The following is an 11,378-nucleotide window of genomic DNA, read 5'->3' on the forward strand; positions in this document are numbered from 1 at the left end:
GGTGTATGTGGGCGTGTCCCGGTCTGAGTCCCGGTGCCTGTGGGCGTGTCCCGGTCTGGGTCCGGTCCCGGTGGGCGTGCCCCGGTGTCTGTGGGCGTGTCCAGGTCCCGGTGGACGGTGCCGTGTCCCGGGGAGTGTCCCTGTCCCTGTCCCTGTCCCGGTCCCGGTGCCGCGTCCCGTTCCCGAGGCGTGTCCCGTTCCCGTTTCCAAGGCGTGTCCCGTCCCCGGGGCGTGTCCCGGTGCCGTGGGCGGGCCGCGCCGAGGCCGCCATGGCGCTGAGCGGGGCCCTGGCGCTCCGTGTCGCCTACGCGTCCTTCGGCGCCGTGAGCGGCCTCTCGGCCTTCTGCGCCTGGAGCGTCGTGCCCGCGCTGCGCCAGCCCGGCACGGCTGCGGCCGGCGGGCTCTCGGGTACGGCACCGGGGCCGGGGACACCGGGGATCAGGGGACACCGGGGATGAGGGGACACCGGGGATCAGGGGACACCGGGGCCAGGGGACACCGGGGATGAGGGGACACCGGGGATCAGGGGACACCGGGGCCGGGGGACACCGGGGATCAGGGGACACCGGGGATCAGGGGACACCGGGGCCAGGGGACACCGGGGCCGGGGACACCAGGGCCAGGGGACACCGGGGATGAGGGGACACCGGGGATCAGGGGACACCGGGGCCAGGGGACACCGGGGCCGGGGGACACCGGGGATGAGGGGACACCGGGGATGAGGGGACACCGGGGATCAGGGGACACCGGGGCCAGGGGACACCGGGGCCGGGGGACACCGGGGATGAGGGGACACCGGGGCCAGGGGACACCGGGCCGGGAGGGCTCTCGGTACGGCGCCGGGGATCAGGGGACACCGGGCCGGGCCGGGAGGGCTGAGCGGGATCGCGGTGAGGGAGGGGATCGGGGCTGGGCCTGAGGGAGCGGGTCGAGGAGCCCCTTCCTCATTCCTGAGGGGTGTGAGGGGTGTGAGGAGCCCCTCTCTCAACCCTGAGGGGACTGTGAGGGGTGTGAGGAGCCCCTTCCTCAGCCCTGAGGGGACTGAGGGGTGTGAGGAGCCCCTTCCTCATGGCTGAGGGGGCTGTGAGGGGTGAGGGGGAGTGAGGGCGATGGTGGGGCCGAGGAGCCCCTTCCCCGTGGCTGAGAGGAGGTTTGAGGGGGGATCTGAGGACTGAGGGGGCATTTGAGGGGCTGTCAGGCCTGAGGGAGTGTCAGCGCAGCAGCTGGGGGCTGTCAGGAGAGAAACTGGGGGCTGTCAGAGCTATGGGGGTGTCAGAGCAGGAATTGGGGGGTGTCAGAGCTGAGGGGCTGTCAGGGCTGAGGGGGTGTCAGGGCAGGAATTGGGGGGTGTCAGGGCAGGAATTGGGGGGTGTCAGGGCTGAGGGGCTGTCAGGGCTGAGGGGGTGTCAGGGCAGGAATTGGGGGGTGTCAGAGCAGGAATTGGGGGGTGTCAGAGCTGAGGGGCTGTCAGAGCTATGGGGGTGTCAGGGCAGGAATTGGGGGGTGTCAGAGCTGAGGGGCTGTCAGGGCTGAGGGGGTGTCAGGACAGGAATTGGGGGGTGTCAGGGCAGGAATTGGGGGGCTGTCAGGGCTGAGGGGGTGTCAGAGCAGGAATTGGGGGGTGTCAGGGCAGGAATTGGGGGGCTGTCAGGGCTGAGGGGGTGTCAGAGCAGCAATGGGGCCGAGCAGCCCCTTCCTCAGGACTGAGGTTTTCATGGAAGCAAAGAAATCCTCCTGATTCCCCCAAATGCTGCAAGCAGACCCTCCGGAAGAGGGGTTTGGGCTTCAGGGGTGAAACTGCACCTGAGCTGCCCAGGGATCTGGGAGATGTGGGGGTTTGTGGCTCTGGTTAATGCCTGGGGTGGAGCAGGACAGTGCTGCAGCTCCAGGGCTTCCCTGGCTGAATTCCTGCCAGAAGAGCAGCAGAAAGTGAAGTTAAAATGTAGAAAGGATCCAAGGGTGAGGTACAGGGCTGGGCTTGTCTCAAAATAAAAAAAAAAAGCTTTTAATTCCAGCGGGAGCTGGGATTCAGCAGAGAATTCCCACACTTTGCTTTGCTGGGTGGCACAAAACTGGGGGGATCTTGAACCAGAAATGCAGGAGAAAAAACAAAAACTTCATTTGCTCTTTCTGCTGTGTTTTTATTCTGGGAAGAATCTTGACAGAGGAATTTTGACAGAGGAATTTTGACAGTGGAATTTTGACAGCAGAATTTGCAGATCCTCCTCAAAGTGCCCTGATTAAGCCAAGCTCTGCCTGTGGGCCCGTGTTTATCTCGTTTTTAATGCCTCTGCTGTGCCTTTGGATCTGTGTTTGAGGATGTTTATCCACAGCCTTCCTGGCTGGAAGAATTCCTCCTGGTTCTGAGGAATCTCCAGCTTTGTCTCTGCTATCAGTTTGTTGATATTTCCCTTATCTCGCAGAGACCCTTTCCTGCTTGGGAATCAGCCCTAAATTTCACTCATTCCCTGTTATTTACAGTCAAAACTTGAGCCAAGTCTGAAGTTCCGTGGAGGGAAAACGAGGCTGGGGCTGGAATTAATGAAATTAAACCCCTTGTGTCCCGGGGGTTTAATTCCATTTCCACCCAGGCACAGGGGCTTGGGAGACTTGGAGAATTGTAAAAACACCTGAGGGATGGAAGGAGTGGGATCTGGTACAGCACCAGAATATTCCAAAGGCTCCTCTCCTTCCAGATATTTTCCTAAAATATCTCCCTTTTGGCAGGGAAATCCCCCCGTTTTTGACCTGTTCCAAACCCAGCTGAGGCTCCCGGGTTCCCCCAGGAGAGGCAAAGTTTGGCAAACGTGGAAATGGCAAAATTTCACTTGGCAAAGCTCCAGCTCCTGTTGGAGTGGGGATTTCAGCTCGTTCCAGCTGATGCTGCAGCTGGAGTGGATAAAAGGGGATTGTTTAGCTGGAAAAGGACTGAAGGCTTTGTAAACACACAGAAAAAATCCTCAGTCTTGGAGCTGGTCCCTGTTTTCAGGGAGTTTTTAATGTCATTTTTCGTTTTTACCCTCATTTTCTTTGCCATCAGCACACCTTTGGGGCTGGATGCTCCTTGCAGGAATGCTGGAGTCAGGGGGCTCCTTGCAGAATAAATCTGAATTTTTTGTTTATTTGGGGATTTTTTTTTTGGCCTCTGCTGCAGATTTGTTGTTTTTCCCCAGGATTTCCATGTGGGCCACGTGGAACAATCCCAGAAAAACTCCCCTGGGGTTGAAGGATCCCTCCAGGAGGAGCAGGAGGCTGACAAAACCTCGTGTTTGTCCCAGTTTTTGTTTGGATGTTTGCAGAGAGGGAAAGTTTGTTTCCCTGGAGCTCAAACAACCCAAATATTATCCAAATATTTGGGTGTGATGGGGGAAAATCATTCCCCAGCCCTGCCTGGAACTTCTGGGATTTATTTCAGCTCCCTCCAAGGGTGCTGGGAGGTTTTTGTGTTTTACCCAGGGATTGATCTTGCCCTGGTACCTGCGAGCTCCTCTCTCCTTGGGGCTGTTTGGGGCCCTTTCCTTGTTTTGTATCCTGGGATGATCTGGGTTTGATTCCCTGGGTCCAGGGCCCTCGGGTTTGGGGTAAATCCACGGGGATTTGTGGTTTTCTGAGGGGTTTGGGTGGGACTGCAGCTGTCTGGGCTCTGGGGTTTTGTGCCCTGGCTCAGGCTTTAGGGACAAGGTGCTTTAGGGCAGCAGGGCTGGGTTTGGGGCAGTCCCTGGGCTGAAAACCTGCAGCTCCTGCAGTCAGTCTCCCCCAGCTTTCAAAAGTCACAACTTTTATTTCATTTCCCACTAAAAACGGTTTCAAACCCTGAGTTTTTCAGGTGATGTTTTGGCCCAGAGCTGCCTCTGGAGAGCTGGGCCAGGGCTTGGATCGGGGCTTGGATCAGGGCTTGGATTAGAACTGGATCAGGGTTTGGGTCAGGGTTTGGATTGAGGCTTGGGTTAGGATTGGGATCAGGGTTTGGATTGGAATTGGATCAGGGTTTGGATCAGGGTTTGGATCAGGGTTTGGGGTTGGGGATTGGATCAGGGTTTGGGCCTGGGCTTGGATTAGAGTTTGGATCAGGGTTTGGATTGGAATAGGATCAGGGTTTGGGGTCAGGGTTTGGGGTCAGGGTTTGGGTCAGGGTTTGGGTCAGGGTTTGGGTCAGGGTTTGGGGTCAGGGTTTGGCTTGGAACAGGATCAGGGTTTGGGTCCAGGGAACTCGAGGCACTCTGGTGCAGCAGCAGCGGTGTTGGGGTGGGAGCAGCAAACCTTGACTCAGCATTCAGGGCAGTTCTGCTGAGTCATCGGGCAGGCTCAGCGGGGAGCAGCTTTTTGCTGACTCCAAACCCCAAGTTCCCCATTTCTGTAGGAAATGTGGCTCAAAAGTGCTGAAACCCAGGGCAGCAGGAAGTGGGGCAGGTGGATTTTGGGGAACTCGAGGGCTCAGCTCTGTCACCAGACCCTGGCACAGTTTGGGGTGTGATGACTCTGCAGCTGTGGCCACGGGATCTGCCCCAATCCCAAATCCCTCCCGCCAGCCTGGGGACCCCCAGCACGGGGGGATTGCTCAGGGGGTGTGCCGTGGGGGTCCCGGGTGGGAACCCAGCCTGTCCTCAGCAGGGAATGTGGGCAGGGGGGCAGCAGGTCCTGGTTGGGCAGGAGGGGCTGGGGGGCTGTTCTGATGTCCCTGCTGTCACCTGGACAGGTGTCCAGCTGTTCCCAGCTGTTCCCAGCTGTTCTGGGGGTTGGGCTGTGCTTTACCTGTCCATGGGTACCGTTCTGATGTCCCTGCTGTCACCTGGACAGGTGTCCAGCTGTTCCCAGCTGTTCCCAGCTGTTCTGGGGGTTGGGCTGTGCTTTACCTGTCCATGGGTACCGTTCTGATGTCCCTGCTGTCACCTGGACAGGTGTCCAGCTGTTCCCAGCTGTTCTGGGGGTTGGGCTGTGCTTTACCTGTCCATGGGTACCGTTCTGATGTCCCTGCTGTCACCTGGACAGGTGTCCAGCTGTTCCCAGCTGTTCCCAGCTGTTCTGGGGTTTGGGCTGTGCTTTACCTGTCCATGGGTACCGTTCTGATGTCCCTGCTGTCACCTGGACAGGTGTGCTGGCGCTCTGGGCCCTAATCACGCATGTGATGTACCTGCAGGATTACTGGAGGACCTGGTTAAAAGGGCTGAGGTTCTTCCTCTCCGTCGGGATCCTCTTCTCTGCCCTCTCCGGGCTGGGCTTCTGCGCCTTCCTGGCCCTGGCCATCACCCAGCACCAGTGTGAGTACTGGGAGGGACTGGGGACACTGGGGGGTGGGGACAGAGCAGGGCTGGGGGTGCTCCTGCCACCTCCTTTTGGGGACAGCCTGCAGGGGTGTCACCGCATTTCCCTGCCCTGCTGTGACATCCAAAAAACCTGGAATTGCCTCATTTCCATGACAAAGCTCCCAAAAAAACCTGGAATTGCCTCATTTCCATGACAAAGCTCCCAAAAAATCTGTGAATTTCTTCATTCTCATGACAAAGCCCCCCAAAAACCTGGGAATTTCCTCATTTCCACGGCAAAGGTCTCGACCATCCCTCCTGGAGCAGCTCCAAGCCCAGCCTCGGTGCTGACTCAGCATTCCCAGCTCCCAACCCCTGAACATTCCCTAAGGAATCGTTCCAGATCCCTGCCGCGATTTCCTTGGCCCAGACCAAAGGGAGAACGTTTGGGCGTTGTTTTCTTGGAGGTTTTCTGTGTTTGTTGTTTGCTCAGAAGCCCCACGGGGTTTTTCTGGGGGTCACAACCCAAAAACATCCCTTGGCTCAGCCTGAAGAAACTGCCCGTGGAGTTTTCCTGCTGCAAAGGGATGAAAATCCACGTGTGAAATCCTTAAAAATACAGCTATGAAAGGAAAACCAAATATTTGCCATCCCCTCCTTTCTTGGAAAACTGTTTGGGGAGGAAATTGGGGTTTTTAGGGAAAGTCTTAACCCCACAATTTTTAGAGAAATCCTGGGGTCCCCACAGTCCAGAGATCCCCACGATCCAGGAATCCCCTAAATCGAGGGACCCCCACGATCCAGGAATCCCCTAAATCGAGGGACCCCCACGATCCAGGAATCCCTATGATCCAGGAATTCCCACACATCCAGGAATCCCCACAATCCAAGAATTCCCACAAATCCCAGAATCCCCACAGCCCAGGGATCCCCACAAATTCCTGCATTCCCACAAATCCCATCCCTGAACCAGACTAGCTCTGAACGCGGCTGGCAGAGCCGGGGAAATCCTCCCATTCCCGTGGGATTCAGGGCACACCGAGCTCCCAGGGGCTGCAATTCCCACAAATCCCTGTTTTTCCCCCCAGCCCTGATTGACCCCAAGAGCTATTTTCTGTTTCCCCCCAGCCCTGACTGACCCCAAGAGCTATTTTCTGTTTTCCCCCCAGCCCTGACTGACCCCAAGAGCTATTTTCTGTTTTTCCCCCAGCCCTGACTGACCCCAAGAGCTGTTACCTGTCCCTGTTTTCCCCCCAGCCCTGACTGACCCCAAAAGCTATTTTCTGTTTGCCCCCAGCCCTGACTGACCCCCAGAGCTATTACCTGTCCTGCGTGTGGAGCTTCATGGCGCTGAAGTGGGCGCTGCTGCTCAGCCTCTACTCGCACCGCTACCGCGCCGAGTTCGCCGACATCAGCATCCTCAGCGACTTCTGAGCCTCCCAGAAAGGTGTGAGAGGCGTGGGCACGGGGCCGGAGCCCCTCCCGGGGCTGGCTGTCCGTCCGTCTGTCCGTCTGTCTGTCCGCACAGAGGGGCTTTTCCTGCTGGCTTTTCCTCGCTCGTCGCTGCTGGTTCTGGGAGGAGGGAGGGAGGGAGGGAGGGGAAGGGCTCCCGGAGCATTCTGTGGTGCCACAGGGGTGGCAGTCCCCACCTTGTCACTGCCCTGCTCCTGTGTCACGTCTGTGCTCCGGGGGAAGGGCCCAGCTCAGCTCCCAGCCAGCTCCTGCCTCTCCAGGGCTTTGGGGTTTGGGGCCGCCGAGGAGCACAGCTGATCCCAAAGCTGGGAATGCTGCCCCTGGCAGAGCACAGCTGATCCCAAAGCTGGGAATGCTGCCCCTGGCAGAGCACAGCTCATCCCAAAGCTCATCCCAAAGTTCCCAGGGCTGGGAATGCTGCCCCTGGCAGAGCACAGCTGATCCCAAAGCTGGGAATGCTGCCCCTGGCAGAGCACAGCTGATCCCAAAGCTCATCCCAAAGTTCCCAGGGCTGGGAATGCTGCTCCTGGCTGCTCCCCAGGCTGGTTTTCAAAAGGAGTGGGATCCCGTGTTTAACCATAAATGCTGTTTATTTAACGCTTGAAGTTGCAGCAGCAGGTGTGTGGGGAAAAGGTGTTTGGGGGAAAGGGGTGCAGGGCCAGGGCCTGCCCTGCCTGAGCCTCAGGGAGAGGATTCCTGGGGAAAAAAACAGAGAAAAAATGTTTTTTGTGGAAGCAGAAGGAGAGGGGAGGGGACAGGGGCTGCTCAGGTGACCCCATGGGTTGAGGAGCACCTTTGGGGTGAGGCTGTGACGTGCTGGAGTCCCTAACCCCAGCCCCTGGGCCACGTTGTAGCCCTGGAGTCCCCACCCCACATGCCAGCTTTTTAAAGGATGCTGTGTGTAAATATTCCCTCTATTTTTACATGGATTCCTCCTGGTTTGCACCTCGGGGGTGCCGCGGTCGGTGCCACCCTTGCTGTCACCCTGTGCCACCACAAATACAGCCCTCCCTCACCAGCCTGGCTGCACTGGAGCTCCCCGGGGAACTGGGAAGGACGGGTGGGAATGGCACCTTCTGGTGTGGTGGGGAGGGTTTAACCCCTCACTTCCTCAGCCACAGGGAGTCTGAGGTGGATTTCCCCCTCACAAATCCCTCGGCATTCGGGCATTTCAGCCCAGAGGGATTTTTGGGGAAGTGGTGGTGATTCCACCCCTTTTCCCTGGAAATGAGTGAGGGGCAGGGGGGGCTTTGGGGTCAGCCCTGAGTTCCCATTCCCCGCTGTGGGGTCCAGGGGAGGGGACACGTTGGGGACACCGGGGACACTCAGGGACCCCCGGGTGCAGGGCCCGCAGGAGCCGCCAGAGGGCGGCAGTGGCACAGCCCGGGCTGGGGGGGAAAGAACGAGACCCCAAAAGCACCTGGGACACCCCAAAAACACCTGGGACACCCCAAAAGCACCTGGGACACCCCAAAAACACCTGGGACACCCCAAAACAGGGACACCCCCAAAACAGGGACACCCCTGTGCCCGGGGGCCGCCGAGGAGCTCAGCGTGGCCCTGCAGGGGTGGCCCAGGTCCCCACAAGGACCCAGCCCTGGGCTGAGGGAAGGATCCCAGCTGGAATTCTCATCCCCTGGCACTGGGACAGGAGGGGACAGAGGTCCTGGTGGCTCCAGGAAGACTCAAATCCATCCCCTCGCCCTGACCCCTTCTCTCCCCACAGCCCCCACCAATCCCAGCCACCCTGTCCCATTCTCTGGCTGCACCAGCCTTTCCCAGCCCCATTTTTCATGGAATTGCCCATTTTTCCCTTTGCAGCATTCCTCACTCCCTGGGGCTGGGCAGCCTGAGGAATCCTCAGGAACTGGGGAGCCTCTGCTGGATTTTGGGGGGTATTGAGGGTCATGGAGGGCCCCTGTGGCTCCCACTGTCACCAACACCTCCCTGGGACCCACTGGGGGGGTCTCAGCACCTCCCCAGGGTCCGGCAGTGACCCCAATCCCACTTTTCCTGCCCGTGGAGGGATTCAAAGGCACCCGAAGGGAGCCACAGGTTTTTTGCATTTTCCCAATCTGCTCTCAAGATGTGGCGAGGGCGGAAGCGGCGCCTCCAAGGCTCCGGATGAGCCTCGTGGGGCTGGGGACCCTCCAGGTGCCTTTGGGGGAGGGGGGCGCTGGGGACACTGTCCTCGTGTGCAGGGACACAAATCCCGGCTGGGTGTCCCCAGCGTGGCCCTGGGGCTGCAGCAGAGGGGTCCTGGGGCTTCCAGAGGGTGGTGCTGGATTGGGGACAGGCTGGGCTTGGGGACAGACCCAGAGGGGCCTGCAGGAGGGTCTGGGCTTGGGGACAGACCCAGAGGGGCCTGCAGGAGGGTCTGGGACAGACCAGGAGGGTCTGGGCTTGGGGACAGACCTATAGGGACCTGCAGGAGTGTCTGGGACAGACCAGGAGGGTCTGGGCTTGGGGACAGACCCAGAGGGACCCGCAGGAGGGTCTGGGACAGACCAGGAGGGTCTGGGCTTGGGGACAGACCCAGAGGGGCCTGCAGGAGGGTCTGGGACAGACCAGGAGGGTCTGGGCTTGGGGACAGACCCAGAGGGACCCGCAGGAGGGTAGGGCTTGGGGACAGAGGGTCCTGCAGATCGCTGTTCCCAGGGGAATCCTTCCCCTGGAAGTCTGTGCCATTCCCTGGGAATGAGGGCTAGCAGGGTGAAGTGCACAGGCACGGACAGGAGCGTGTCCCAGACCTTCCAGGACACGGGGATGTCACCACACGTGGTGTCCCTGCTCCCTGGACACGGCGCTGGATTCGCCCTTTGTTCCTCAGCTGGGAAAAATCAGCAAATCCCCCAAATTCCACCTCGCTCACAGCATCCTGAGCATCTGGAGGAGTCCCTGAGGAAGGGCTTGGGGCTGGAGCCAGGAATCCCAAAGGAGTGTCCTGGCTCCCTGGGGCCGTGTCCAGCTGGGAGGGTGCCGGACACACGGACACGAGCCCAGCCCTGCTGCCATTCCTGGGGAATCCTCGTGCTCCAGCCGGGCCTCGGGCGAGAAGCAGCTCTGGGATTAAAGATCCCTAAAGGATCTTTAGGATTTGGTGTCGGGATGAACTCACCGGAGCTGGGGGAGCTGGGACAGAGCCAGGGGCTGGGAGAGGGGGGGAGCATCACACACAGAACTGGGAATGGTTATTTTTAGGACAATTCTCAGCTTGGAGAGCAACCAAGGGAATAAAGTGGTTCAATATGGGCCCAGTGCTTAACGAGGAGGCTGAAAAAAAAAAAATCCCCAGGCTGGGATAGCTGGGAAGGGCCTTTGGGATGGGCTTTGGGGTTTGTGGAGAGCCCGAAGGGGCCACGGCAGAGGGGTCATTGGGGGGTCCCGGCCCCTCCGGGGTCCCTCTGCTCCTTCCCAGCCTGGAGCTGGGCTGGAACCACTTCCCACGGAAGGGTCACTGCTTCCCTTCCTCCTCATCCAGGAGTGGGAGAGAAGGACGTGGGGAATGGGCTGGAATAACGACCAGGGGAAGCAGCAGCCCTGCTCCTCCTGCCTGTCCCTTGGGGTGGCTCTGCCTCACTTTGCAGTGGCTTTTACCCCTTTTATAGGCTGATAAACCCCAAAATCCATCCCCGCCAGCCCTCGGGAAACCCCAAATTCCACAAGACCCCATGGTCCCCCTGAGAACCCTCAACCCCCACGACACTGGGACATTTCTCCAGCCTGGAAAAAACCCTTTTATTCCTTTTATTCCTGGTGATGGAGGAGGTGAGGAGCTGGAGGATTTTCCTTCCCTGATGGAGAGGGATCCACCCTTTGGAAAACCAGGAGAGGAGGAGCCCTGGGGCACTCGTGGCTCCATCCCTTCCTCCTCCACCTTTTCACAAACCCCAAAATTCAACTCCACGAGCCCTGAAATCCTGGGAGCTTTGAGCTGCTTCATCAACCCCATAAAGCCCAACAATCGGAGAGAAACCCAACCCCAGCCCGGCCTCCCCCCGCCCGCTCCGTGCACATCAAACGCCTTTTAACCGGAATAGAATTTCCTGGGACGAAATGAGGAAAATCTGTCGCTCGCATCCGCCCGGCAGCCGCTGCCCCGCCCCGGGCTCGTCCTGCAGGAGCTTTTCCCTCCCTGTCCCACTGCCCTCATCCCCCCCAGCCCAGGGAGCCCCTCGGGGAGCCCGGAGCCCTCTCGGGCAGCCCCGGGAATCTGCTGCGGGGTCCCTGTGCAGGCGGGCAGGAAATGGGCCCCTGCAGCCCCGCTCCGGAGCACCGGGAACTCGTTCCAGCCGCCGAGGGAGAGTTTTCCTTTCATCTGCAGCCAGGAGTTGAGCCGGGCCTTTCGTCTCTCCCCAGACACGGCTTTGAAGGCTCCGGGGGTGTCCCAGATGTGCTGCGGGGCTGCGAGGGGGTGGGGGCGGCTCTGGGACAATGGGGTGCATCCCCTGCTGCTGCCAGGAACCCCCACCCTGGATGGTCTGAGGGGCTGGGGACACCCTGGCCTAGGGGGCATCCATGGTTTGCAGCTCCAGGGGCTTTTCCAAGCCCCCTCTGGGCTCCAGTTTGGCCCAGCAGGAAGGCAGGAAGCGGAGTCCCAGAAAAATAATTCAGCGTTACCCTGGGATGTGGTTCCATCCATGGATCTATCCAGGGATCCAT

At 59.5% G+C, this 11,378-nt stretch overlaps 1 protein-coding gene across 4 annotated transcripts in view; it reads left to right on the top strand.

Annotated features, from left to right (window-relative positions):
* Positions 1 to 217: 217 nt before the first annotated feature.
* The window catches only part of SLC48A1 (solute carrier family 48 member 1), a 16,057-nt gene continuing 4,896 nt past the window's right edge, over positions 218 to 11,378 (top strand). For 3 of the 4 annotated variants that reach the window (XM_064401296.1, XM_064401297.1, XM_064401295.1), the window contains exons 1-3: positions 218 to 408; positions 5,091 to 5,258; positions 6,541 to 6,690. In XM_064401296.1, coding sequence (XP_064257366.1) covers positions 270 to 408; positions 5,091 to 5,258; positions 6,541 to 6,677 — 444 coding nt within the window. In that variant the 5' untranslated portion in view covers positions 218 to 269 and the 3' untranslated portion in view covers positions 6,678 to 6,690. Of the gene's footprint in view, positions 409 to 5,090; positions 5,259 to 6,540; positions 7,735 to 11,378 lie in introns of those variants that run through there. The other variant, XM_064401294.1, reaches the window with a different exon arrangement.

This window comes from Passer domesticus, chromosome 31 (genome assembly GCF_036417665.1).
Source record: "Passer domesticus isolate bPasDom1 chromosome 31, bPasDom1.hap1, whole genome shotgun sequence".
NCBI classification, from domain to species: domain Eukaryota; kingdom Metazoa; phylum Chordata; class Aves; order Passeriformes; family Passeridae; genus Passer; species Passer domesticus.